This window comes from Corvus kubaryi, unplaced genomic scaffold (genome assembly GCF_017639235.1).
Source record: "Corvus kubaryi isolate FWS band 111438036 unplaced genomic scaffold, C.kubaryi_AGA036_p1.0 37028, whole genome shotgun sequence".
NCBI classification, from domain to species: Eukaryota; Metazoa; Chordata; class Aves; order Passeriformes; family Corvidae; genus Corvus; species Corvus kubaryi.
The window spans coordinates 78,667-105,671 of record NW_024581013.1 but is presented as its reverse complement, the minus strand read 5'-3'; the positions used below and the strand labels follow the sequence as shown (position 1 = coordinate 105,671).

At 37.9% G+C, this 27,005-nt stretch overlaps 1 protein-coding gene across 7 annotated transcripts in view; it reads right to left on the bottom strand.

The window, feature by feature from the left end:
- Positions 1 to 27,005, bottom strand: part of APC (APC regulator of WNT signaling pathway) — a 95,923-nt gene that overhangs the window by 47,060 nt on the left and 21,858 nt on the right. For 6 of the 7 annotated variants that reach the window (XM_042020608.1, XM_042020607.1, XM_042020612.1 and 3 more), the window contains one exon: positions 16,632 to 16,784. In XM_042020608.1, coding sequence (XP_041876542.1) covers positions 16,632 to 16,766 — 135 coding nt within the window. In that variant the 5' untranslated portion in view covers positions 16,767 to 16,784. Of the gene's footprint in view, positions 1 to 16,631; positions 16,785 to 18,939; positions 18,946 to 26,972; positions 27,004 to 27,005 lie in introns of those variants that run through there. The other variant, XM_042020610.1, reaches the window with a different exon arrangement.

Below are 27,005 nucleotides of genomic sequence, written 5' to 3'. Positions count from 1 at the left end.
GTCCTATTGAAACTATCTACGATAAAATTACACAGCTGAAGGAACACAGTTCTGACGCACAAAAAAAATTATAGTAAACAATGACTGTTACACTAAAGGGTCCTGTAAGCCCCCAGGACCCAAATGCTCAGTGGCTTAAATTCAGGTAGAAAATTAAATGCAAGTTAGTGAAAGTCTTTTCAATATCCTCATGACAGATTTGTCTATAGCAAGAACAAATAAAAAAGACTGGCTACAACACAAAAAGCCCTTACTGGAATTTAAAGTATCATTTTTCATACTGTGGCACAGAAAATATTTTTAGAAGCAACCATAGTCAGGAGATGAAAGCAATTCTGAATAATGGAAAGTACTCCATAATTTTCATACATAGACTCTGCACACAGGATTGTACTTTTGTTCAGACATGAAAACCAATGAATTTTAGACAATTTAAAAAGATGTCCATACCAATGTTTTCATCTTTTAAGAGTCTAGCATACCTTAAAGTCAGTATTGATGGGTTTTGCAACTTACACAGAAGGTACAGAAAAAAGCATTTTTCTCTTTTCAAGAGAAAAAACATGGCATCTACAAAAAGTCAAGATATTCTTTAAGCAGCAGGGTGATGAGCTTTTCTGTACTCAAAGTGTTCTTCCTTGTAATAAAAAAAAAAAAGTAGCGTAAAAGAATTTTGAGTACAGAACTGTGCTGAGTTCTGAGGAAATAATCTCAAGCCCTAGACTCAGACCAAATGTTTGCAGCCCAGTTGCTGCAGCCTCTGCCATGCTGCTCTGGGAAGAATAATTCTGAGTACAGCCAGCCAAATTTCCAGTTTACTGATGGAGTCAAGGTGTTTGCCCACATTCACGTCTTAGTTTGGACCAGTTTGATGCCAGACTTCCATCTGCCCACACCAGGTGTACCTGGATTCCCACCACAAGTATCTTGGAGCATGAACCAAATTCCTTTTGGATCAAGCCAAACCAGCAGTTACACACAGGTCTGCTGATGGGCATTCACTCCATGGGATCAGGCTGAAGCTAGTCCAAAGACAAAATACCCTGAAATATATATTGTGTGTGTGCTGGGTCCTCAACACAACTCACCTACAGATCTGCTCCTACTGCACTGCCTGTAAATATCAGCTTTGCCTTTAGGATCAAGTCTGGGGTGATAAAATCTGTACTCTTGGAGAGATATCTTCCCTGTGCTTGTGCTTTTAAGTACGTTCAAGGACACCCTCATCAGCCATATGGCCCAGCCATCTCTATATGTAATACCTGCCTTGTCAGCAAAGGCAGACAAAAAACTGATGGTGTTTTTCGAAGAAGGGCTCCTGCATTGTCTGATGCAAGTGCAAATCTGCAGACAGCAGCTTAAAGTCTAAAAGGGCAGTGTGGATACATGGAATGGTCCTGAGAGAGTTTTGCAGGCTTACTGGAAACCTGACAACTCAGATAAATTTAGAAATAACTACTGAATCATTTTTCTCCAAAAACAGCACTGTTTTACAACGTAAGAACCCCAAATCCCACCTCTCCTTCCATTCCCTTTTTAGAAGGCACTCTGTCACACGTGTGGCACATCTGCTGTTTCAGCATGTTCAGGATACTTCTCTATGTAAGGAATCTTCCTGCTCCAAGAGCCAATATGAAAAGCTAAGTGGAACTACCATCAACTTTCCCTGCCCTACCAAATTACAGGACTGGGGTGTCCAGACAGCAAGGGACTGCTCTTTCTAAATACTGGCAACCGTTAAACATTAGCCTACTGGATCACCTTGCTCAAATTTTCTATTCCAATTCATTAAGTTTTAACTTCTAGTTTTTGTATGATCCCATTTTCCCCCCAACAGCATGTGCATTTTTTTCAAGTTACCTTTTCTGTATTTTTTGTATGTTTATTTTCTATAGTGTCATTGCTAAGGCAACAATGCCATTATGAGGCTATGACATCAACTTCAAACTCCATCACAGCACACTTCAAAATCTAAGCTGACAATTCAACAGGCAGTAAAATAAAGGAGACAAAGGTTAGAGAAGGAGATGCAGCCCCTGGGCCAGATAGTGGTGGAAAATGAGGCTGTACTACAATGACAGCTTAGGGAATTTGCAATTTTACTTGAATAAGGAACAGAGAACTTTTCTGCAATAATCCTGGGAGAAACATGGCAAGTTATCTGCTACTGTGCTAATGAAAATTTTTGTTTATTCACTACTTATAATCCAGGATTCAACACTAATGCTGTTTACATGCATACAGTTTTTTGAAAAAGTACTTTTCTGTGTTAAGTTTATACTAAATTTGATATTATGTCTGCTAAAGCATAAAATAGGCTCCAAGGTTCAACTGGTATTTTTAGTAATGCAAATTTAAGTAAGTATACTAGTAGTGGTTTACAGCATTATTCTAAGCAAATTCTTTACTGACTTAGCAGTGATTTACTGAAAAAAACCACAAATATAAGTCTATAAGAAAAGGGTTTTTTCTGTTCTTTGAAAAAATGCAAGTCAAATTATTTTAATGGACCCTTTGTATAACCTAATTTATTTTGTCCTGTGCAGAAGTACAAAAGAATGCTTTTGGAAATGGAGCGGGCCCTATGACTCATCATCATTTAAAAGGGTTTCTGTCTTCACAGTCTCTGGCCTGTGAAGTACTGAAACATTGTCAATTTTTTGTTTGGTTGGTTGGGGTTTTTTTGTTTGGACTCTGTGAATATAATCCTGACATAAAACCTACTTTATGAATAATTAAATAAAAGAAATCAGATCAGTCAGTATGTAACTGCACAACTATTGTAAATAAAAGCACTTTAACTAGCAGTACATGCACCCAGCTAAGATGAGCTATTTATCTTGTAAACAAAATGGTTTAAAGGCTGTGAATTTATCAAGCTGCTAATACAGAAAGGAACCACAGAGGAATAATGCTTACAATGGCAGATTCAAAATCCCACGGAGTTAAGACTTAAAGTGTATTCAGTTTTTGAGAACCCTATGTATAAATATTAATATTTAGGAACATTTCAAAATATGGTATATGTAAAAAGACATTTTGATGACAATTCAAGTATGTTTGGTCTTCTGTAAATACTATTCTCCCCTTCTCCCCCCGCCCCCCTTTAAACATTAAGCTTCATTACTTGTATTCACTTTTGTCATAGTTACGTGTATTCAGTGAAGGCCAAAATATAAGAAAATCATAATGAAAATTAAATATACGAAATTCCTGGATGCAGCACACCAGATATACTTACAGGCCAGTTATGTTGGTTACCACTCTATTTACAACATGTGAGTATAAAACCACGTTTAATCACACAAATACAGAAAGCATTCACAATTTCAGAGAGCAATCCATCTGTTAGCACCACACAGAACGGGAATGTGCAGATTGTACTAAGAAATCATGGTTAACCAAGTCAGCATTATTTTAAAATTACAGTATTTCTGACAGCATTTATATTCATGCTTTTAACCTGGTATGCTGAAAACATAACACAAAATTTCTAAATTAAAAATAATTTTTGACCTCCAGTGGAGCTGAATGTTGTTTCAACTATTATTTAGAAGGGCAGAAAAAAGGTAACATATACTAAAAGAATATCACTCAAATTCCACAAAATCATTAAATGTCAGAACCATGGAGGGGACAGACACCAGAATACTATTTTTCTATGTTTTTAGAGATAGTAGAAACTTAAGTTCAAAGTCTTAAATTACCTGATCATAACTATATGAACTTGACAGTGATTTAATTCTGTCATACATGGCACAACATTCACAGGGGCTGAGGGAGTGCTTGGAAGGAGCTCTTTGCTCCTACACATTTTGGTGAATTATGCTACTGCTTAACCAGGCTTGATGGGAGCCCTTCTAACTGCCCCAAGTGTCAAGCGCTGCTCTGGCTGCTCAACCCTGTAACCAGGTCCAAATGATAACAGCAACAATGACAGCACTACTGACTGAGGTGGAACACTGGGGCAACTCAACTTTCAACCTTGAAGAAACAGGAAAGCATTTCTTATGTGAAATGATGTTCACTTTAATTTCCAACAATGTCATTTTCTAAAAGAAAAATATTCACCTGGTGCCACCATGCTCAGGAGCTGTCACTTGCTGTAACCACTTACAGAAGACAGCACCAAATTTTCAGTGCAAGCACACTGTCAGGTCAACTAAAGTTATCTGATTTTATGCTCAGAAATAGGGTTGTCTAAAGTAATGGCATTAACTACATATATCACCAGCTCAATTTCCCCTAAATTCTAAAAAACAAAGTTAGCAAATATTTTCTGCAATTTTCCAGCCAATTTGGATCCTGGTAGAAATTTTAAAATTGCAAAGATCTAAAAACATTACTTACTGTAAAATCATAAAAAGACACAAAACCCCAACAATATAATGCCACAGCTGCTTCTTTGCATATTAAATAGATTCACTGATATTTTAAATATCTGCGTTTCGTAGGATGCTAATGACTTTATACCCACACTTTTAGTTCAGGTGAAGTTAAAAAGATGACTGACTGCATTAGTTGTGCATCACTGAATTATTTCCTAGATTCCCAGAACTTCCCAGAATTCATCACGTGATACATTTTGTAAGAATCAGTTCAGCTTATGACAATTTCCTCCACTTACACATTAAAATTTATCAAATGATCAATACACATAATTTTCAAAATTACTTCTATTTTTGGAGGATCTAACCATTGTGCTATCCCCTGCATAATCTACCATGCTACCAGTGTTTCAATTCCCTGTGTCACTATCTTGATGTGACAGCCTCCTTTGTGTACCTTAAAAACAACATCAGCTCTTCCCTCCTGAAAGGCTGTAGTGCATGGGGCACCACACAAAACATTCTGCAGATCCAAAATCCAACTAAAAGCAAGCAAATTAATTCAAGACTGAAGATGCTGGCTCACATTAGAGGGGGAAAAAAAATAAAAAAACCATACAAGGTTTCCTGTGATTACTGTTCTCCTTTGCAAGACTTCAAAAGTTCAAGTGCTTACGTGCTGGGAAACGATGTGCTGAAAGTAAATGGAAACCAGGCAGATATTAAAAGGAAAACACTGCATGAATGCACATAGCACGAGTTATAGAAGCTGAGAATTTAGCACCTATTTCACAAATACTAACACAGGCAAGGAATGCTACTGCTGAATCAATGCCTTTCCTCCCTACTTGTTCACCAAACAACGCATTTACTAAAAAAAAAAAAAAAAAAAAAAATCATTTCACTCTCAGACAAGACCAGCTATTATGTACAGTAAGGCTGTTCATACAGGCAGTTAAATATAGCAAATGTGAAAAAATCAGAAAGCTAGAATGGCTACTCAAAGAACAAAACTAGGTTAACACCATATTCTGTCCATTTTTATGACACTTGTGCTGAACGGGATGAATTCAAAGGTAGAAGAGGCTCCCACTGAGAGCAGGGTATCTGTGCAAGTGCCTGTATGGCCAACACATTGGAAGAGGACCTGGCTTTTAAAGCGCCAGATAGCCGGCTACTCATACGTTTTCAACATTCTCCCTTAATAAGCAGATAAAACGTTAAATTTCTATAGCTAGCCGATTCACAGCTAACGTACTAATCTTTTAAAATCTGTATTATTTCAGAATACAAAACACAATTCGGTTACACTGAAAGCAAAATATTTTGGTACCTTGTACTGAAGTGTCTTGGGGTGACTATGATGTGTATCCCCTGTTGCTGCCCCATGCCCAGGAATTAATTTTGTGCTTTTCTATGCCTTTAAACTGAGCCTGAGAGGGGGGAGGAAAAACTGCGCAAAACTTTTTCAAAGCAGTTTGCAGCTTGCTCAAGGTCACACAGAGATAGCGACTTTTTTTTTTTCCAACTGCGGCAGGAGAGCGAGAGGGAAGGGAAGCACCCAGCTTGCTTTTCTTTCCAGCCAGCTTTCGGCAGTTTTTTTTTTCCTCAGCTCCTTTTCCTTCGGAGATATGAACTTTTGTTTTCCTAGGACTTGGTCTTTTTCCCTTTTTCCCTGCTGGACTGTTTCAACATCAGAATACAACAGGAGGACTTTCCACCAAGGCCTTGGCCCTGGAGGTGGGCCCACCACCCCATCCCAGCTCCAAGGAGGGACAGAGAGAGATCTACGGAAGGACTCTGAAATTTCCCAGGTTTCTCTCAGCAGAGTGGGAGGTTTTATCATTTAGCATTATTATCCCTTTTCCTGTGTGTTTGTTAAATAAATAGTTTTTATCTTTCACTTTCCTTCGAAGAAAATTTTTTTTTTCCCAAACCTGGTGGGGGAGGGGTGGTTGTAGGCTGCCTTCTCCCAGGGGATGTATTTCCAAATCTGCCCAAACCGGAACATGAATGTAACTGGATTTTGAGCACTGTCTTTTCAGTGCTGTCTGAGGTGTGTATCTCACAATTCTCACTTAATTGTCCCATACTAGCTTGGCTGTCCAAAGACAGTGTTTCTGATGGGGATCACAGCTGTGCAATTTCCAGGAGGTATGTGACCCACTCATAATGAGACCACAGTCATTCAAAGAGACAGTTATCCAGCTGACAGAAGAAGATGGAGTTTTAGTTTACTTTCAATACTGTGAAAAAAAAAAAGTATTTTTCAGTAAAAAAAGTTCCATTCTTCCTGCAGAAACAATTTCTATTAAGGAATAACTTTCAAGAGAAGTACTTCACTCGTTACACAACACTAACTGCCCGAAAATATGGATTTAAAACTTCCTTTGTAGAAGTAAATTAGAAAACAACACTATGTTATACAGGTATATATTTTCATCCATACTGGGAGCATTGAGCCTGCTGACTTCGGAAGATTTTTTTGTAGAATAGGTAAAATTGTATTATAGGATGTACAGACCAACTGGCAAAATCAGGATGGCATCATCTGCCCGAAACCTGTCATTTCCTTAATGTTTTAATCTGCAAACCCAAATAAAATGCATTTTTTGTCTTCATTTGTTGCATGGGGTTGGTTTGTTTGTTTTCTTACTATGTGTGGGTTTTTTGTTGTTGTTGTTGTTTTTGGATATTTTGTTTGGTTTGGGTTTTTTTAAGTCTAAAAATGAGAAAGAGTAAAAATAAACTCAGTTGCACAAATTACTAAGGGTTTCTTTTGTAGTTCATCTCAAACACAAAGTTTGTTCTTGATAAAAGCAAAGAACAGATCTGGTGGTCAAATTCACTGCAGCTGATACAAACACAAATTGCAAATAAATTGTATTAATTTATGCTTTTGATTCATTGATTCCCTCATATAGCTTCCTTCTCCAAAGCACTGAACTTATTACACAAACTCCTCATTTGTTACTGCATCTTTAGCTGCTCTTCAAAGCACTTCCAAATCCTTCTACCTTTCCCTTTAATGATGGCTGGAATTTATGTTCCTGCTTCATCCTCTTCAAAAGGGAACAACAAAATTCAGTGAAGTATCAGAGAAATCAAGACAAAGCACCTCCTGTGTACCAGACAGTGTATGGATCAAAACATGTTTTTAAAAAGCTGTAAGTTTAGAGAAGAAAAACAAGCTCCGTTAAGACAGCAGAGCCTGCAATACCATATAAACAACTCCTAAGAGCCAGGAGTACAAAAGTGTTAAAAAAAACCCAAACCCCCCAACTTTGGCCACATTAGCCAGAATGCTGAAAAATCAGTCAGACAAAATGAAGTTGACTCATTAGAGTTGGCTGGAAGCTGCATGGAAACAATGCCAGGACAAGGACAGATTCAACAACAGGCACCACTTTCTGAGGTACACTCCTTGCATAGCAATGAGCAAATGAAGAGCGTGCTAGAAGGTTCTCATCACTTGGTGACAAAAAGGCCAATTAAGGAGGGAAAATTTATGTTCAACTGCTTCAAGTAGGAAGTGAAAAAAAGAAGTTTATTTCACTACAGCCTGTATCCAGGTAAACAGGATTCGTCTCTGTAAAGCTGTAAGCCAGGCATGCACAGACAGAACTAGGATGATAGGAAACAAATAAATGCCAGAACTGAAGGAGGCAGTAGAAGTGGTAATGGGTCTGCAATCTCAGAGCAGCATAGTACTGACATCACAGGATGATCACAGAATCATTGAATCACTTAGGCTGGGAAAAATCTTAAACCCACCATTGGGTTAGTCCTACACTAAACCATGTCCCTCAGTGCCACATCTACACGTCCTTTAAATACCTCCAGGGACGGTGACTCCACCACTGCCCTTGGCAGCCTGTTCCTGGGCTTGACAACTCCTCCAGTGAAGAAATTTTCCATAATGTCCAATCTAAACCTCCCCAGTACTTGAGGCCATTTCCTCTTAGCCTGTTGCTTGTTATTTGGGAGAAGGGACCCACCCCCAGCTCGCTGCAACCTCCTGTGAGGAAATTGTAGAGAGTGAGAAGGTCCCACATTGAGCCTCGTTTTTTCCAGGCTGAGATCCTCCAGCTTCCTCAGCTGCTCCTCATATGACCTGTGCTCTAGGCAAGAACCAAGAACAGAATCAAGAGCAAACACCATCCTTAACACTGAGACAGACCAAACATCTTGCCAAACCAACCTCCCTCCTCTCCAACAGCAGACACCTAGTGAGGATACATGAACTGAACCTACTGTTCATTTCTCTTGCATGTCCTCTCCCCAGCTTCCCTCTGGCCTTGACTTGCAGACTTCCTGAAACTGTATCTCCAGTGTTCCTACCTCCCATGGCAAACATGATACGAAACAAGCTTTGTTTTGTTTGTTTTCCACTAGCTATCTCATGACGTTATTTGATGTCCTTAAATCTGGTATTCAGGAAAACGATTAATTCTCTAATAACTCTCCTCATGACACTTACAATCTTTTATTAGAGCGCAACAATCTTCTTCCCATCCTGTCCCTCTCTTTTTCCCATCTCTTCACCTGAAAAGTTACATTTTATTAAATCACAGCACTTAAGGAAGATTTTCAGATCACTTAAATCTTTTTGGCACCTAATGTGAATTCTACTAGGTCCTTCCTGAGGAAGTTCATCAGAACAGAACACAATACACGTTTTCTGGATCAGCACGTGTCCATGTTGACACAATTATAACTGTTTTGTTTCCCTCTTTATGCCCAGTAATTCCCAGTATCAGACTAACTTTGAGGAACCAAACTAAGCACTAATCTGACACTACATGGAATTTTATTTTTCAGGTATTTAGAGTATCTCTAATACCTCTTTCTATGCTGTTGCCATATTAATTCAGACTTCATGGTGTACATAAAGTTAAGGCTATTTTCTAGAAGTCATGATTCTTCTGCTCTTTGGAACATGGAGTTTTATTTGCCATGTATTCAATTCAATCACTCAATACCACAAGATTCTTCTGCAACTATTCACACTCCTCTGTTCATTTTTACCACCATGAAAAGCATCAGTCAAACTCTTGTACCTCCCTCTTTTTTTCCAAATGACTTAAAAATACGTTGAAAAGAAATACAGGTAATGGCAGAAATCTCACTAGGATACTATGGGTTTACTAAAGAAAAAGAAAGACTATTTATTTTGCCCTTCATTTTCTACCTTTAAGTTGAATAATCATTAAAGAACCAAGAACCCTCTTAGATCAACTTGGGCTCTTCAAGAGGCTTTATTGAGGGACATTATTGAACTCATTTTAGGAAAACAAGCAGAGTCCCCAGTGCCAAAACTGCTTACTTCCTACTCAGCGATTCCCCCAGAGAATTCTTATTTGTGACCTACATTTCTCCCTAAAAAAGAAAGGTTAACTCTTTACCCACAAGTAAGTCCATTCTTTACTGTGGTTTCTGGTATGTCCATTACAAATTCAAATTTGCAGGTCAGTAGATCAGCAGCTTTTCCTGAATTTTTTTTTCTTAAAAAGTAACACAGTCTCACACCTGCCATCTTGTGCAATTTGCATGATGAGATGCTGAGGCCATTTCAAAATGAATCTTGATCACAAAATCTTGATCTTTTTCTGACAATCACAACTGGTTGTTTATAACCAGCAGGCCTTAAACATGTAAAGAATCCTAAAGAGAAGCAATACAGGTGTCTGTCTCGTGGAAGAGCAAAAAAAGTATGTCACTGGACTTTCTTCAGTTTGAATTCTGTAATTTGACAGCGTATCATTACATCCAGCAGACACCAAATAAAGGACAACGCCTAAGGAAGCAAGTGGAAGAGTGCTGGTGAAGAATCTCAGAGTCCAGGGGGAATCTAACAGATCTCCAACTAAGAGATCTCTCTCCAGCAGAAACGCTGACACAGTGTGGAATATACGGAAGAGAAACTTTGACTATGAAGCAAAATTTGCAGAATTGCTGCAAGTAGAGAACTTCCCACTGAGGAACCACATGATTCAAGAAAAGACAAGATATTACTGGCTGACAAACTAACAAAGACTTTTGTCAGAAGGGAAATAATTTGCATGACCACTATTTAAAGTATAGTGGTCTAAAGATCACTCAAGCAAATGACTTCTCTTTCTTTGGCTGTAGTTTGCTTTCTTTAAAGCCAGATGGGTCACACCTCAACTTTCCCAACTGCTTAAGAGAAGGTGAAAAAGGTCATAACTTACAACCAACAGTTCAGCGATTTCATAATCAGGTTGCTTTTGAACACTTGGGTAAATATAATTTGTTTCTGATATTTCACTGTATGTGTTTTACCCCTTTGTTCACTAAGTTTTATTGTTGATACTTAAAATTTAGAGACAGGGCCACTGAGATGTTCTCAGTATAGTAGGGAAATACCTTCAAGTTCTGTATGACCAGTTGCTGTGGAGATATCACAACACTCGTTTTAGTCCATGAAGCAACTATAATCCACTATGTTATATCTGACTTGACCTCTCAGCAGCAATAACAACATACCAGATAACTCAGATCACTCAGAAATCAGATTCTGGAATCTAGTTCTGGAAATAACGCTAATACTCTAACGTGCAACAGGATACAACAAGAAATGTGTATTGCACTACATTCAAGATTCAAACGAAACACCAAGTTATCCTGTAGTTTAGTTACTATGTGTAGCCTACTCACTAATAGCAATTCCAGATCAAGTATATCTATTTTAGCATACTTTAACATTCTCTTCTGACTGCTTTGCTTTCATAGTTAACTTAATTTTTCAGCTGTGTTTTTCTATATATGCCCTGGTGAAACATTTCACTGTATGTGATGCCAATCAAAAATCTTTTCTCTGAAGATAAAACGAAAAAAGGAAAAGGCAGGATGCAGCTAGAAACACTCTCCTTTTACACAGAGATGGAAAAGTGATGTTATCTGACACAGTAAGTATCCCCAGCAAAATGCATAATTGCTGGTACCTTAGAAGAAAAACTGTCGTTAGATTTCAGAAGATGCTATTGCAAACCTGGATATCTCTCAAATGTATTCATCTACCACCTGCTTGAGGAAGCACACACACAGACAGATGCACACTGCATGTGTATATAGCACATGACAATATATTAACCTGTGTGTATCAGAGGTCTCTGTGAATATGTTGGGCTTCAAATTCTAATTTGAATTGTGGTAAGCACGTGGCTTACCACAATACATTGAGCCAAAAATTGCTGTGCCAATTAGAGTATCTCCAACACCTTTTATGGCTTACCACAAAGATCAATAAACACTGATGATCAGAGACAGCTCATCAGAACAAAGCAGGTTTTCAAGGTTAAATACCAAAAAGTGGTGGCTAAGCAGACTGTAAGGCCATGAAGTGTGGTTTGTCAATTTAAAAGAAAATGGGATCACCTGCTTACCTGATCAGGGAGACATCTGATAAGAGCAGTTACTCATTCCTAAAGAGAGAATTGCTCAGGAGACATTTAAAAGGAAATATTGAAATTTAGTCAAGGGGGATAACGGGTACAAATGGTACCTGAAATCTAACTCCTAAAAAGGCTGTGATTAAGCCATGAGTATATCTGATGTAAAGGATCAGCACTTAAAAAAAAATTTTTCTTTAACTCTTATGACTTATAGATCACAAAGTGCAACTTCCATGTCAAAACACTGCAAGACAGTTAAGTTAGTTTCTGGAACATTCTGAACATCAATCTTCTGTTTATACAGACAAACATAGGCTAACAAGCTCCAATCTGCAAACAGCACGTTTTTCAGAGACTCTTCCTCATTTTAAAATGAGACAAACAAGCTACTGTAGCTGATAAGTTGCTAACTTGCCAGTCAATCTGCTATTCCTGATAAGGATTTGTATACTCATCCTTTCCAATAGTCAAAAAAAGATATAATGGGAAGTTGAATTTGCAGATAAAATAAAATGCAATTTAATCATATTTAGTTATAAAAGTACACTTTAGTTCTAATATGATGTAAACTTTCTCACAATTTCTACAAAGCCATCATGACAGAAACGAGATGAAAACTGGGCACCATGGCATCTTCTTTAGCATAGTTTTTACCTTTAATTCTGGTAATTTGAGTATGAATTCATCATCACAAAGTATGTACACCACTGCAATAAATCTGGGATATTATATCCTAGAGACTTAATATTCCTTTTGCTACCACATTAAATTACCATAGCTTGATATTTTAGAAACGCATTCAAAATAAAAATCCTCAAAATAAAATATCTTCATTCTTGCTTTTGTATTTAGTGAAAATATTTTTCAATCCAACATAATAGCATAACAAGTTTTATTGCCCTGCTATCTAATTAGCAGAAGAAACTCACAAACACCATCAATGTCAAAAAAAAATCACTCTCTGGATCTGCAATGGATGTGATAGTAATGAGCTCTCTAAGACTTTGTCTTTTAAACATTAATTCCTTCAAACACACAAACCAAATAAAAACAAATAAAACCCGCAGAAAATTATTAAAACTAAAACGTTTATATGAAGAAAATGATCTGCCAAAACACCACCCTCCACAACACATGAATGAACAGCTCATGATTTTCTGGTAAGAATTTAACCATTACTGTGTTTCTTTGGTGTATATTTATCTGGTTAGAACACATCTCAAAAAAATCAAGAAATCTGAATCACTTCTAGTGACAGTCTTCCTATTTTATTTTTGAAACGTGGACACAGTACAGAAGACATTGAATAAACTGAAAAGTCATATGTAGAATAAAATTTTAAGTGCACTTTATAAAAATAGAAGAGACAATGTTTTGCTCACAGAGCATCACATATACTAAAAATGGCTTTCTTACACAAGATATCATGTATTACTGATTTACTATAAAATCAAAGCACTCAAACAGTGGGTGTGGAAATGAAGCATGATGTCACTCTTACGCTACTTCTAGAGTTCTGGAGTTTAAGTTAAGTATACCTGTTTCCCCCATATTTTATATGGGGAAAAATGCTGATACTAATTAGCTATGACATTAAAAAAAAAAAAAAAAAAAAAAAATATATATATATGCCATCCTTAAAGAGAAAAATACTTGTCTTTTACAAGAACCAGGCAGGAAAGTCTCACAGAGTCTTCCACAAATGCGGGAGACATGTAAGTATATGCACAAAGTAGTATGGCTGACATTGGATTACTTTTTGTCTCTTCATGAATTTTACAGGTTCTGAATTCTGATAAAACTGTTCATAGTTTTCTAAATTTGTCCATAGTCTGTGGTTTATGCAATTACTCTTACATCTAGACACTGACACCATTTTTTTTTATTTATGAGCCAACATTGTTATTTCATCGATCATCAAACAGCGTATTTGTTGACTTAAAGAGAACATTTTATCATACCAAACTGCTGTATTTCATCTGACAGCAAGCCAATAAAAACAAATGAATTTCCCAAGTTAGTCATAGTACTCTGAGGGATTTCTTTTGTTTGAACAGTTAATCCCTAGGACAACACAAATTAAAAAACAAAGTGGAGATTGTTTTACTAATCATTTTGGCACCCCCCTTTATCACATTTCTCTTTGTTTATCCATCGTGTTGTTTTCTGGTCAGTAAATGGAGTCTTCACTTTTAAGTAAGAGATTTAGCTTTAAACAGGAAGCAGTCAGACCTTGTTCTTATATAGGTCAGTATTAGTTTATAATAAATACATGTGCAAGATGAGCTCATGTCAAGCTTTTAATTCCCACATGATTACCTTACAATTCTGAAATGAAGGGATTATAAAGATGGGGCATACTTACACAACGTTTTAACACTACTACTTCCAAAATCAAGTCCTTTAAATATTGTCTTTAAAATGCCCTTCCTAACTACTCCCCTCTACAGCTGATTACAGAATACAAGGAAATGAGGAGACAGGCAGAGCAGCAGTCCAAAGAATCACTGTGAGATGTCCCTGCACTGGGCCACAGACCAAAATTCACACTGCAAGAGCAGTGATGTTTGTCATGGAACCCACAGCTTGTTTTCCCCACTGCTTCTCCCCTTCTTCCGCTAATATTTAGGATTTTACTTGGCAGGACGGGTTACAATGGCTCTGTGACACTTCTGTGCTCCCAAAGGATCATTTTTTCCAAGACATTCAGGAAATCTTTGACTGCATATATATGGTAGCCAAAGGGCTTTCGAACTTGACTGCTCTGGCTCTGCTAATGACTTTGCTTGTAATCATCCCTAACTATGGCACGGGGACCATACAAACCATGCAGTTTCGTTTAGTGCAACAAAGCCAACACACACTTTCTCCAAAAGCCTGCGAAACTAAAATTATCTCCCAATTTAAGAGAATCCTGCAATGATCCCCATCAAACTTCACCCACAGACTCCAATCCGACCCCAGGATCATTCCCATACCATCCTTCAGGTTTGACTCAAATTAAAACTATGTTGTGATACTTTCCAAAGAAAAGGGTCTGAAACAAACAAGGGAATGACATGACTTTGTGGTTCAGGTGCAGGTGCAAATACACCTGAGGAATCAATGATTTTCCAATAGAACGTGAATTAAACAACAAAAACCATCAAATTAATCTGAACAATCTCTTCTCCATCCATCCCCCAAAGTGAAACATACTGAGTTTGATATTTGAGGTGGAGGTTTTTCTGGGTTACATTCCTTAAATCTAGAAGGGAACTTGGGACAGAAAAAAAATGAGACCTCTACTCTGGGCATGTTCATAATCACAGAGGAGTGCAATGGAGCCACTTTCTGTTCGGTAGTCTGCCAGATTTAAAGTAAGAACACAAAGCCATTCCACACCCCAAATTAATGCCCTAGAGACTAGCTTGTACACCTGGACTGTCTCTAGATCACTGGAAATTTAATTATCTACACAAAAGCTAGAAAAACCTCCACCAAACGACCAAAAACCAAAACACTTGTATGTGGATGAAGAAGAGAAAAAAAGACATTTTTACTCTTTTATTGTAAAACTAGCAGGAAGATCATCTGTCCGGTTCTTCCCTTCCTTATTTTAGACTGCAATGACAGGCAGTGGAGGGAGTTACTGACAAATTTGTTGCAATATTTTCTTAAGAAAAATAATATAAATGACAGAATTAGTTTAAAGACACATAACTCAGCAAACAAGCATTTTTTCTGCAGCTGCTAATGACAACAACCATTTCAAGTAGCTGGTGTAAAGGACTATAATTTCCTTTTAATTTAGATAGCAAAGCCATTTACATTTTACACTGCAACGTAAGGACTAAAAATATCTGAAAAATCTGTGCTTTTTTTCAAATGTTGTAACTAGTGTTTCCAAAAGCAGAATTTTTCTTCTTATAGTGAATATACAGTCTACATGCTGGAGGAGAAGAAAATTCAGTTCAAATATTTTTAATTGCTATATTAATCACATTACTGTATTTTAAAAGTTAAAGACTGGTTGTAAAGGAACAGTAAGTCTGTGATATGAAGATCGGGAAGCAAGTAGATGGAGAAAATAATGTTGCTTAATATTTAGAATATGCCTACCCTGTACAGGAGTATACACAGAAATACCAACAATTTCTGAGCTCTTCTAACTGAGGTACCAAAAGCAGACTGGTTTTGCTGCCTGCTAGCAAAAAGCAGCAGGATTTGTCAGCTTAGGAAGAGCACCACATTAATGCAGCTCTAAGGCTTGCAAAATTCTGCCGCCTTCTGCCAGTATCATGGATCAGACAGATACAGATGATGGTGTATCTTCCTACTGATTAAAATCCATCTAAATTCCACTTGAGCCTAGCGTTTGCTCTTAGACAGGTGGCTCTGAAGGCCTACACTTAGCCAACAAACACCAGCAGGACAGATCTGGGTGAAATTTTTAAGTATTAATTTAAGCTTTGGGAGAGATTGGAGAACTTGTGGTCTTATGTTAAAAGGAACTTCTGTTGAGATCTTAAATATTGTAATTATAGCAAACCCTCAAATTTTTAAAATTACCTGAAAACACTGAAAAACTCCAGTGTTTCCCATGTTTTCAAGAGGTGAACAATACTTGCTTTGTCAACCTGTGTCAACACTCTGGACTTCCTGCTGGGAAGTACAGCTGTGCTAAAATGGTAATGCTTATCACAGCACACTGGGAGCTGTTTCTAGAAAACAGTTTTGAAATTAAAAAATAATAATAAATAAATATAGCTGATAGTTTTTCCCTTACATGGCCTGGAAAAGGACTTCCATAGGAGTCTAAAAGTACACAAAACTCACTCAGCAATTCCCAGTCCATGACACAAAGGGCAGTGACAGAAACCCCACACAGGCACAGAGCTTGCAATACCTTCATATTGGACGCCTCGGTTTCCAGTTTTGTGAGGTGATTTGAGTTATCCTCTAGCTCTTGCCGAAGGTTGGAGTTCTCCATCTTTAATGCCTCAACTTGCTTTAACAATTGATCATATGAAGCTGCGGCCATCCTGGGCTACCCTCAGCCCTTAAAAAAGTAAGAGAAAATATTAAATTTAAGCATTTCAGAAAAAAACCTTTCACTACCCCAATGTATCTAACCACAAAATCATCTCTTTCTCCCATTTACCACATGACTTTCTAAACATTTAATTTAAATCCATTAAACCAAACTGTTAATGCCTAGAACTAATGCCAATTCAAGACTTTTTTCCTGTGGGCCTCCATTTGATGTGCATGATTAAGAGAAGGAAAAAAGTTCATTGTCAATTGCATCAGATATTAGGGGAAGCTAGAATACACAGAAGAAAATCACTGCATCATACAAAAGCATCCTTATACTGGCACTACAGTTTCAACATGGAGAAATTGCAGCTAATAGACCATATATAGAATTTTTATATAGACAACAAGCATCTTCACACATATTGAAAAGACGCTGACTACCTACTTATTTTAGGAAACAACTCATAGTCACAGATGTTCAATGTTCCTAGGAACAGCACACACTCTGAAGGAGATGCTATATGAAAGGAAAGCAGTAAATACTGGGGAATTTTAACTGAAAAAAACTCCTTATCATCAAATGTAGTAAATATGTAGATATTTTTTAAAAGTATCCTTCAACGCACAAGATTAAAACAAATTTCTTTCACATGAAGTAGTCATACTGCACCATGGAATTTAAAGATGAAAAGCTACTCTTGATATCAAGGGATCCCATACTGCTTTCAGTAAAACGGTAACACAGTCCCAGAATGCCATCACAACTACTCAGCCATTATAAAGGAGAAAGAAACAAATACTTCGATTTCAATTATAAAGCACAAATTGTTCCCCACTTTCCAAACCAAAAGCCAGCAGAGTTGTTCACCTAACAATGTAAGTTAACTAAAACATGGCTAATGAATATTTGCAACTCTTTAGAACTAACGCTATCAATTTTGATTTCATCAGCCATTCCAGAGAATAAAAGGAAGCCTAGCACTTCACATAACACAAGCTATCCCTTCCAATGTCACCGGAGACACTTCGTAAGTATATGGCCTGTAACTTAGAGGAAAAAGAAAATTTAAAACTTACAGGGCAACATTCCCTTTCATTACTGCAGTTACTTTGGAAAAGATGAAACAATTAAAAGCTCTTATTTAGCATTTCCATTGTAACCTCTGACCAAACCTTTGTCCTTACTGCTTGTGTAATCCGTTATAAAATCAAGTTTCCTCTTCCTGATGAAACTCAATTGAATTATCCAGTCTACTAAAAATTAGGTTAAATTATTAAAAAATGTTGTTGTTCCTCAGTACAAATTTTGAAAATTGTGTTTAACCTTTCTAAATTTAAACCAAACGAAATGTAAAGAAGAGTGTACACCACTGAAGACAGGAACAATAACAAAAGCTGTAGTACATTTGATATGACTGGTTTATTTCCTTTCCAAGCACCTGTCACCATCAAAGACAGGAGAAGGAAGACACCTGGCACTCATGAAACTGTGACTTCCATGAGCAAAAAGAATCTGTAATATTTCTTTTTCAAAATTTGGTCATGCTTTATTGAAGACCTTGTTTTTAGAGAAATAAAGGCAATCTGAAATAACTACTCTACAATGTGAATTCTGGGGTATCATCAGGCTGTTTCACCTAAAAGGTTGAGTCTAGTCAAGGAGAGTTGTAGCAAAAACAAAACACACAAACAAACACCAAAAAATCAGTAAGGGCAGACTGCTTCTGTTACATTTCACATATGCTTTTATCTAATAAGTAACAATTTCCATTACTATTAAGAAAATTAACAGCTATAGTTCACATTTCAGAACAGACTGCATGCACAAGCCCAAGGAAAGAAACACAGAAGTTAAGAAGAATGGAAACTTCTTCCCATTAGTTGCCATGAATTAGGACTATATTGTAGTACTGGTAGAATGTGTTGTTTTTACTGAAGTATATCATACATTTATTCATCTACATGTGATTTACAGAAGCTGCTCTGTGCCATGTAGGACATGCATTTTGTTTCTTGATAGAGTACCTTTTTCTCCCATTGCTATAATTCATTATTAATATGAAAGGACAGGTAATGACAAAAAAAGTATCCAGTTTTTCCATTTCCTGTCCATTTTTAGGAATTCTAATTTACAGATTTGAAATTTAGATCAATTTTTGAAATTTAGATCAATCAGCCCCATGAACAAGATGTACACACACAACAAAGGAAATGGAGAAAAATGGATGAGGAGGAGCTATGGTACAAAGACATAAACTGCATAGCTCTGGTATTTTATATGCAAAACATATTTTTGCTAAATGATTAAGGATCCTGAAGGGGAGATTTGGTTTGCCTTTCCACCCTTCTGATCTAGGTTCCTCAGCTTCCTTTATTCTTATAACATGAAAGTAGGACATCACCACTAAGAGACAATATTCTACCTCAGACTAGAAGTCACTTCCTGATTTATTCAAATGTCAAGCTTTGTGGATTTTCAGATAAAAAAGAAATTAGTTAGCTGATCACCACAACCTGAGTAACCCAAAACATTTTTTTTTCTGCTAAATAGATGCCCAAAGAAGAAATAAGCAACAGTGTCACCACAGCTGATATAGAGATTAACAGAAAAACTGTACATGGGTAAGGAGCAGTTCAAAGACATCAAGATGACACAGGGCAGTGCTGAAAGCCAAATTATTGGGCTGGAGGCAGGCTGTCAGCAAAGTTCCCCCAAAACTAGACTGTGACGGGCATTTTTAAATGTTTTGTTACTGACTCTGGCACAAGAAGTAGCATCAAAACTTGCTCCCATAAATTCAAGAGGTTGCACAAGGTCAGAGGACTCGATGTCATACACAATGAATTCGATGAACTGAGAAATAAAGCAGCAGAAACAGGACGGAATTAAAGAGCATAGCGACATAGGGTCACTCACATAGGACTGTCAACCTGGAGCAGTGAAGCCTCTCAGCAGCCAGCCTGCAGGGCACTGTGTGCTGCCAATGAGACTGGCACAAGGAGACCAAACACAATCCCCAGAGTTATCAAATCATTTTACAAAGACATGGGTAAGAAAAGTGAATTCAAGTGGGTGCAGAGAAAGATGCAAAGTGATCAGGGGATGAGAGAGTATCTCAGAAGAGATTAGACAAGCACACCTTGGCTGCCTCAGCACATCAAAGACTGGAATGACACAGCTATACTAAAGAGCAGAAAACACTGAAGAGGGAGAGTAATAGATATGTTAAAACACAATACTGACACAGAACAAATGGGTGTAAATCGGTCATTTATCAACCTAGGCTGGCAACATCAACTAGAACTTGTAGTTCAGAGGGATCCTTGCCAAGCATACTACACAAGAAGGAGCCAGACTTCATGGCTCAAGAAATCTAATCTTGTATTCCTAAACTTCAATACAGACAAATGCTGCACTTATTTTTGGCACCTTCAAGATATTTGTTTCTTCTTCTTCTGAAGTAATGAAATGCCGAAGTATTTCACAAAAGACACCATTAATTAGTTTTAAAATGTGGGAAACTGACACAGGTAATATATGACCACCAAGCAGCTTAGGCTTTCTGATGCTGAACACTGTGTCATCTCTCAGGCACGTGATTTGAAGAGTGAAATCACAGGGCTCCATTACACATAAGTGGTTCCATGTATGAGATAAACCCCTCACAATTAAAATCTGTTTCTCTTCTGAAAGTACATTTATACCAACTGCTTGAAACTAGACAGAGCAGATCAGAATTCAGGTCCCAAAACAATCCTTGGATTTATGTTCTGGGTAAAAAAAATTACTTATAAATACTTTATAAATTATATATTATAGCTTTATTAAACACAGAACTGTCGGCATCAACAGAAACTGACTGTACCACTTCACCCCCTTCTCGTAGTTTCTCAGTGGTTACATTGCTTGCCTTGAGGAAAGAGCTAAACTCTGGACCTTCTTGGCCAGACAGGTTTCCCAGCCACATCCCACCTCATTCAGCCCAAGGGAAAGCAAGGAATACCTCAGACATGGCCTGTTAGTCTGCAGCTGTACCACTGCACATGCAAACATATTCAACACCGCTGGGTCAGAATCAGCTGGATCAAGAACAACTAACTCTTCTTTCCCCCTGTAGGAAACCACTACAGTGGGGGAGAATGCAGGAGAAGGGAAGAACTCTGACCTCCAGAATCCATTTCACATTTCACCCAGCCCAAGGGAAAACACATCATGAATGCAACACAACTCACCTTTGTGAAATTCACTATTATGCTTCAAGTCAAGCAAGCTCCCTTTTACACTCTAGCATTGTTTCTTTCCAAAGTGGTCATCAAAGGCAAGAATAGATACTGATTTTTCCAGATTTACTCCGAAAAATAAGCCTCATGGAATATAAAAACTTTGAAATTCCATATCCTCACATGAGAGACACCCAAAATCTAGCTCTCCTACTTCCCTGACCCATATTTCTCATCATTAAGAAGCTTCTTCTCCATCTCCTACCAAAGTAAGGTGAAATTATGACAAGAAATTTCACGCTTTACTGAATCAGCACTTCGCATGAATATACATATCAAAGAGGAATTTCAAGCTGGATAGAACTCTTTTATGCACTAAAATCAAAATTAATGAGAAGCTTAAATTTATGCAAACACACTGTTAAGATTTAGATATGCATTTTTTATATTAAGAAAACTGTACCAGTAGCCACTGCCCAGACAGGAATTTACATGCACCCATTTTGATCTCAAATCCCAAGTGATAGGAAAAAATGTAATGTAGCCTGAAAATTTAGAACTTTTTAATTGACCAGAGCCTTTTTCTTTGAAATCAGTAAGCATATATACTCAATATGCCCTGAAGGGGTTCTACTTAAGAACCATAACAATTTGTCATATATTAAAGCTCCTTATGAAAATATTTCAGACTTCCATTATTGCTTTTATCCATAAAATCTATCATCACTACTATTGCATTCTACTACCACTGGCAAGCACATTTACTTCTACACTCTGTAACTCAGATTTTTCACAATGTTTCTCTTATTATTATATAAAATTTAACTCTACATGTAGATACAATGTATCTGCATTTTATAAATTTTGATATGTTTAATCTTTGTTTCCATATTTTGAAATTTTTTGTATCTATATTTTAATACTGATTCTATCTAAAGTTCATGAATATAATTTAGTAGGTCTGGGAAGGCACATCAGCTCTGCAACTCTTCAGTGCTGAGCCCAGTATCTCATCCTTGTTATTCTTTACCACTCTGTCAATTTTTGTCATTCATTCATAGGAATGTGTCTAATGGGGAATTGTTTCTTCAAGGGCACACCACACTGAATTCAGGGAGGAAGTGCTGACACAGCCATGACATTTTCCCAATTAGTTTATCTAAACTACCTTTAAAAACAGATTATTTTTAAGCACCAGGCCTACGGGTTCTAACTCACAGTGGTTGTGGCCAACGGTGGGGTGGCCGGGAGGGCTCTGCCGGTGCCTCCCCAGCTGTCTGCCCCACCCATCTCTGCACGATTCCCACCCAGGGAAGTGGGGAAGGGCTCAGCTGCTCAAGTGGCAGCTGCTAAACCACTGCAGATTACTGCCCGACTGCCAAGGTAATCTGAAATAGGTGTCAGTTTAAGTTTACTGTGCTGGGTCATTAACCACGATGCTTCAGCAGCTGTTGCACAGCTATTTCCAAAAGAGGGGCAAGGCTGACAGGTAGGGGCAAAAAATCCAGCACAGCTGTTCCAAGGTAAGTGAGCTCCATTTTAGTAACTTCAGCTCTAAGTGGACCATTTTCATACAGCTTCCTTATCAATGCACTCATAAGAAAGAAGTGTGGGGGGGTTTGCTGTTCTTATTTTGAACATATCAAACCACGCCAATTTGCACTACTTTAATTTCTCTGTTGACTGAATCCTGTATTGAATTTTCCATTACTTCGTTTGAAGCCGGCCTTCAGGTTTTCAGCTCTGGCAAAATACCAGCACTCCAATTGCTGTCTTCAAGAACTTACCCAAACTGAGTATTACTGTGTCAGGGACTGTCTTATCCATTTCAGTTTGGGCAAGCTTTCAAGGTTTGCCAATTTAAAAATGTTTATCCTTCACTGGCATTGTCCAATTCTCTCCTTCCTTACTCACTGAAAAATACTCCACTGGACTCAATTTGTAAAAGTCCATTATCCTGATTTCTCCAAATAGCAGAAAAAACATTTCTGCCTTCTCCAGTATCACACCAAACAACTATGTTATTTCCACCTGGTGATAAATCTATGCTTTACTAAAATGGCCTTTGGTGCCAGCTTATTTCATCTTCCTATCCCCACCCCAATTTAAGAACAATCCCCAAAACTTCTAGCCAGGAGCAGCTGAAAGGGAAGCCATTTTGTTTGGGTTCTCTTCAACTGGGCTATGCAGGCACACAAAAAAAATTAGCTGTCTGAAAGTGGCTTTGAGTGCGGTTAGAGACAACTAAGAAAATACTCAGCCCACAATGAGAACTGCCCATGAGTGAACAGCAGATCTGCTCATGTTCTAATCTGCTCTGCTTTAGCACACTTAGGTCATCAGAGATGAAGGAAGGAATATAAAAAACAATGATCACAGAAAACTGCTCTTCCTCCAGTTTCTTTTAGCAACAAGGGCTTTGATAACAGAAAATTAATTGCAAGTTATATAACACTACTCTTTTTAATACATTTGAAAATGATGACATTCAAAAAAATTGATAACAAATCATACCAAATTATAATATCTAGATTGGGCATGCTATGGATTCCTGGGGTTTTCAACCATGTAAAAAAAACTGCAAAGGCCAGATGAAGAACCATTACTGTTATCAGTTATTCTAACACAATTTGTGAAAGCCTTAGTCCCTTTAAAAGAAGACCACACAATTTTCTCTAAACCTTGGTTGCATTAAGTTTTTCTTTTTGGGTTTTCTATCCACTTCTGCATGAAGGCTATCTTTGTGGACAGCAGACTAAAACACTCAAATGTTATTATACCCAGCCTTCCTAAATCCTTCTGAGTGGGGATTGGGTAAAGACTGGGTTTTTGTGTTTTGTTCTTTCAGAAATTAAGACCTTTCAATCCATCTTTGTATTTTGGGATACTACCGTAAATTCCATACTTGGCCTGTACTCACCAACCATGAACAGAAGCATCATCTGTCCATCTTAACCAAAAGTGGTAAGTGATCCATGTTCTCAGCATTCCTTAAAAGACCGTGAGGAGAAGGAATGAGAACATCATGGTCTGAACTTTTGTGTGCCTCATTACATGTCAAGTATGATAAAGGTCAAGTGTATGTTTGTGTGAGAAACAAATAATTTAATGTTTGGACTTTTACTAAAGAATGCTAACAATGAAAAAAACATTCCTAATTCAAAAGTAGTAAAATCAAGAAGTCATACATTTCAGGCTATAAACTGTCAAGTTCAGCTTTTATTACACTGTCAAGAAAATTCCCACTTCTTCATTTATAACTCTGGGTTGGGAAGTTCCTTAGCTGGTTAGTCATGCTGTATGCAGAATATGACTATGAAAATTCGAAACATGATTTGCATTTAAATACTATATTGAACACAAACCACTCTAGACATCATTTAGATCATAACTTATATTGGATCAGGAATGATTCACAAGCCTGAACACTCATCCTTCAAGATGATCATGTTTGTTATTCATGACTAATTGTGTATGCCCTCACTGCACGTGACTTGCTCCTGTTTACTTTTATATTTCTCGTAATCTTTAAGGATTCAATTCTAGAAAGTTTAAGGTATTAAAAAGTCTGAGAAAGGTATTTCCTTTCCTATTTTACCTTAAAACACAAACTCAAAACAACCAACATGAAATAAATCAGCTGTAATAAAAAAAAATTATACATACTATAAAAATTTTCTATTATATATTATAAAAATAATTTACAATAAATATGTATTTCTCCATCTTGGGTGACCTATCAGGGCCATCTTCAAGGTTCTCTTCAGCACTTATAAGCCCATTTGTCTTGCAGGAAATGTATCAGCACCTGATCACACAGGTGCATGGATTTTGGAAAACCATTAGTGGAAATTAGGTCTTTGCTGACAATAATTTACCGTCACAGCACAACATTAGTAGTATAGCTTATTTTAAACACGATTTTGCTACACTGATAATAAAAGAATTTACCAGATGTCATCAACATAAATATTTTACCAACTAAATTAAGATGCATATTGAAATCCAACATAAGAATTTAGAGATCAAGGGAACCAATTGTAGCCACATGCATTTCCAACTTGTGCTGTATTATTCCATACTGATATAACAACAGCACATTATGACAAGATGTATCAGAACATTCATCATAACCAAGTATTTTGTATTTCAGGGGTGATGTTTAGAAAAATCTGCACCATAAATATTTTAAAGTCTTATATTTAGAAGTGATCTTTTATTCAAGCTACCATTTTAAGAGTGTGACTTACAGAACTATTACAGTGGTTACACAGAATACTACTAAGACTTTCTTTTTAAGAGTTAAAAAGGTACAGGAAGAAGCATCACCATAATAATCATAATAATCACTACTGTGCTTTTGTCACCCTTTTTCCTTTTAGAAAAAAAGGGATGAAAACACCTCTGCATCTTCTGTTTCTTTTAACATTTAAGCGACTATACTGAAGACTCAAAATGCCAAAGCAGAAATATGCAGTATCACCAATTTACCCTTTGAAACCAGTTATTCCAAATATTAAGTACTCACATGATGTTTTAACATTTAGCATTATCCAAAGTCTCTCATACTCATAAGACAGGAGATTTAAGACTCTAAAAATAGTGGTATATATATAAAATGTTTTGAGGGGATATATAAAGAAGGTATTTAAACTGAGACTTTTCTTCATCAAACCTTTTTTTGCGCATCACTGTATTTGACAGAACTGAGAAAGAGAAGAGCATTTTAACAGTTACTTCACGTCTCCTTAAAAATACAGAAGAGTCTGGTTCTAGAAAATGGCTTTCAGTATATATGCCTATGTGTATTTTCAAAGAACTATAATCTTGGCAAAATACTCATAAATCTGTTACCTGCATTAGATAACAGAAAAAATTAACCAAACAGTAAAAAGACAGTGAAAAAAAACCCACTGAGAAGCATTTTCAACGGAACAAACAGCAAAGGGTGAAAGAAGTACTTAAAAACGGAAATAGATCTATATCGTGCTATTCACGTATGCAATAAAATTTACTGAAAATACTTCTATGCACGCTAAGAAGCTGTGTATTTTTTGCGACGCCTTTAAAAGGCATTTTTCAGGGTATGACTCTCCAAATCAAGTCAAAACCGGGCCGTACTGGTCCTCTGAAGAAAATCCTATCAAACGAAAAATACCCCTTACAGCCCAAAGACAAGGTCCTCCATGGGAGTCAACAGGAAGAATATTGTATCTTGACACAAAACCTGAATAGGATGAAATAATTTGGCAGCATATGTGTCCTCCAAAAATCGCCACATATTTTAGCAAAAGCAAGGAGAACTCTGCTAGCAGTGACCTAATTACTAGCATAAAAGCTACGTATCTGACAAAGGGGAAGAAAGGACCCACTGCTTCATACATAATTTATTAAGATTTCCCACAGCATTCAGGTTAAGTCACGGACCCAAGCACCTCTTTGTGATGTTAAATAAATCTGTGAGAAGTCAGCGGATCCCAGGGGCGCGCCGAGGGCGCAGCGCTGCCCCCCGAGCGCTCCCGCCGGCCGCCCACCCGCGCGTCCCCCGCGCTGCGGCAGCGGAGGCGCCGCCGCCGCCCGTCCCTAACAAAGCCGGGCCGGTGCCACCCCCGGGCAGCGCCTCGTCGCCCCGCGAGGGGCACCTCCGCGGCTCTGCCCGCCCCGAGACCCCTGCGCGCCGCCGCTCCCCCTCCTCCTCCCGGCCCCGGAGCCCGCGCAGGAGCTCCGCAGGGCTTTGTGCCTCCGGCCGGCGCGGCGGGCTGCGCTCGGTCCCGCCCGTGGCGGCTCCCCGCCGTGCCCTCCCGCCCATCCCCGCGGCTGCGGGGCTCCCCTCCCCGCCGCGCGACAGCCCCTTCTAGCACCCCACGTTTTGAGGGTTTTTTTTTTTTTTCGTTTTCGGCGGATTTTTTTGTCGTTTGGTTTGCTGGGTTTTTTTTAAGCCGCGAAACCGCTTCCTCCTCCCTGCCCCTGCCCATCCCGGGCGCGGGGAGCCTCGGCCGCCGCGCCTCACCCGCGCGGGAAG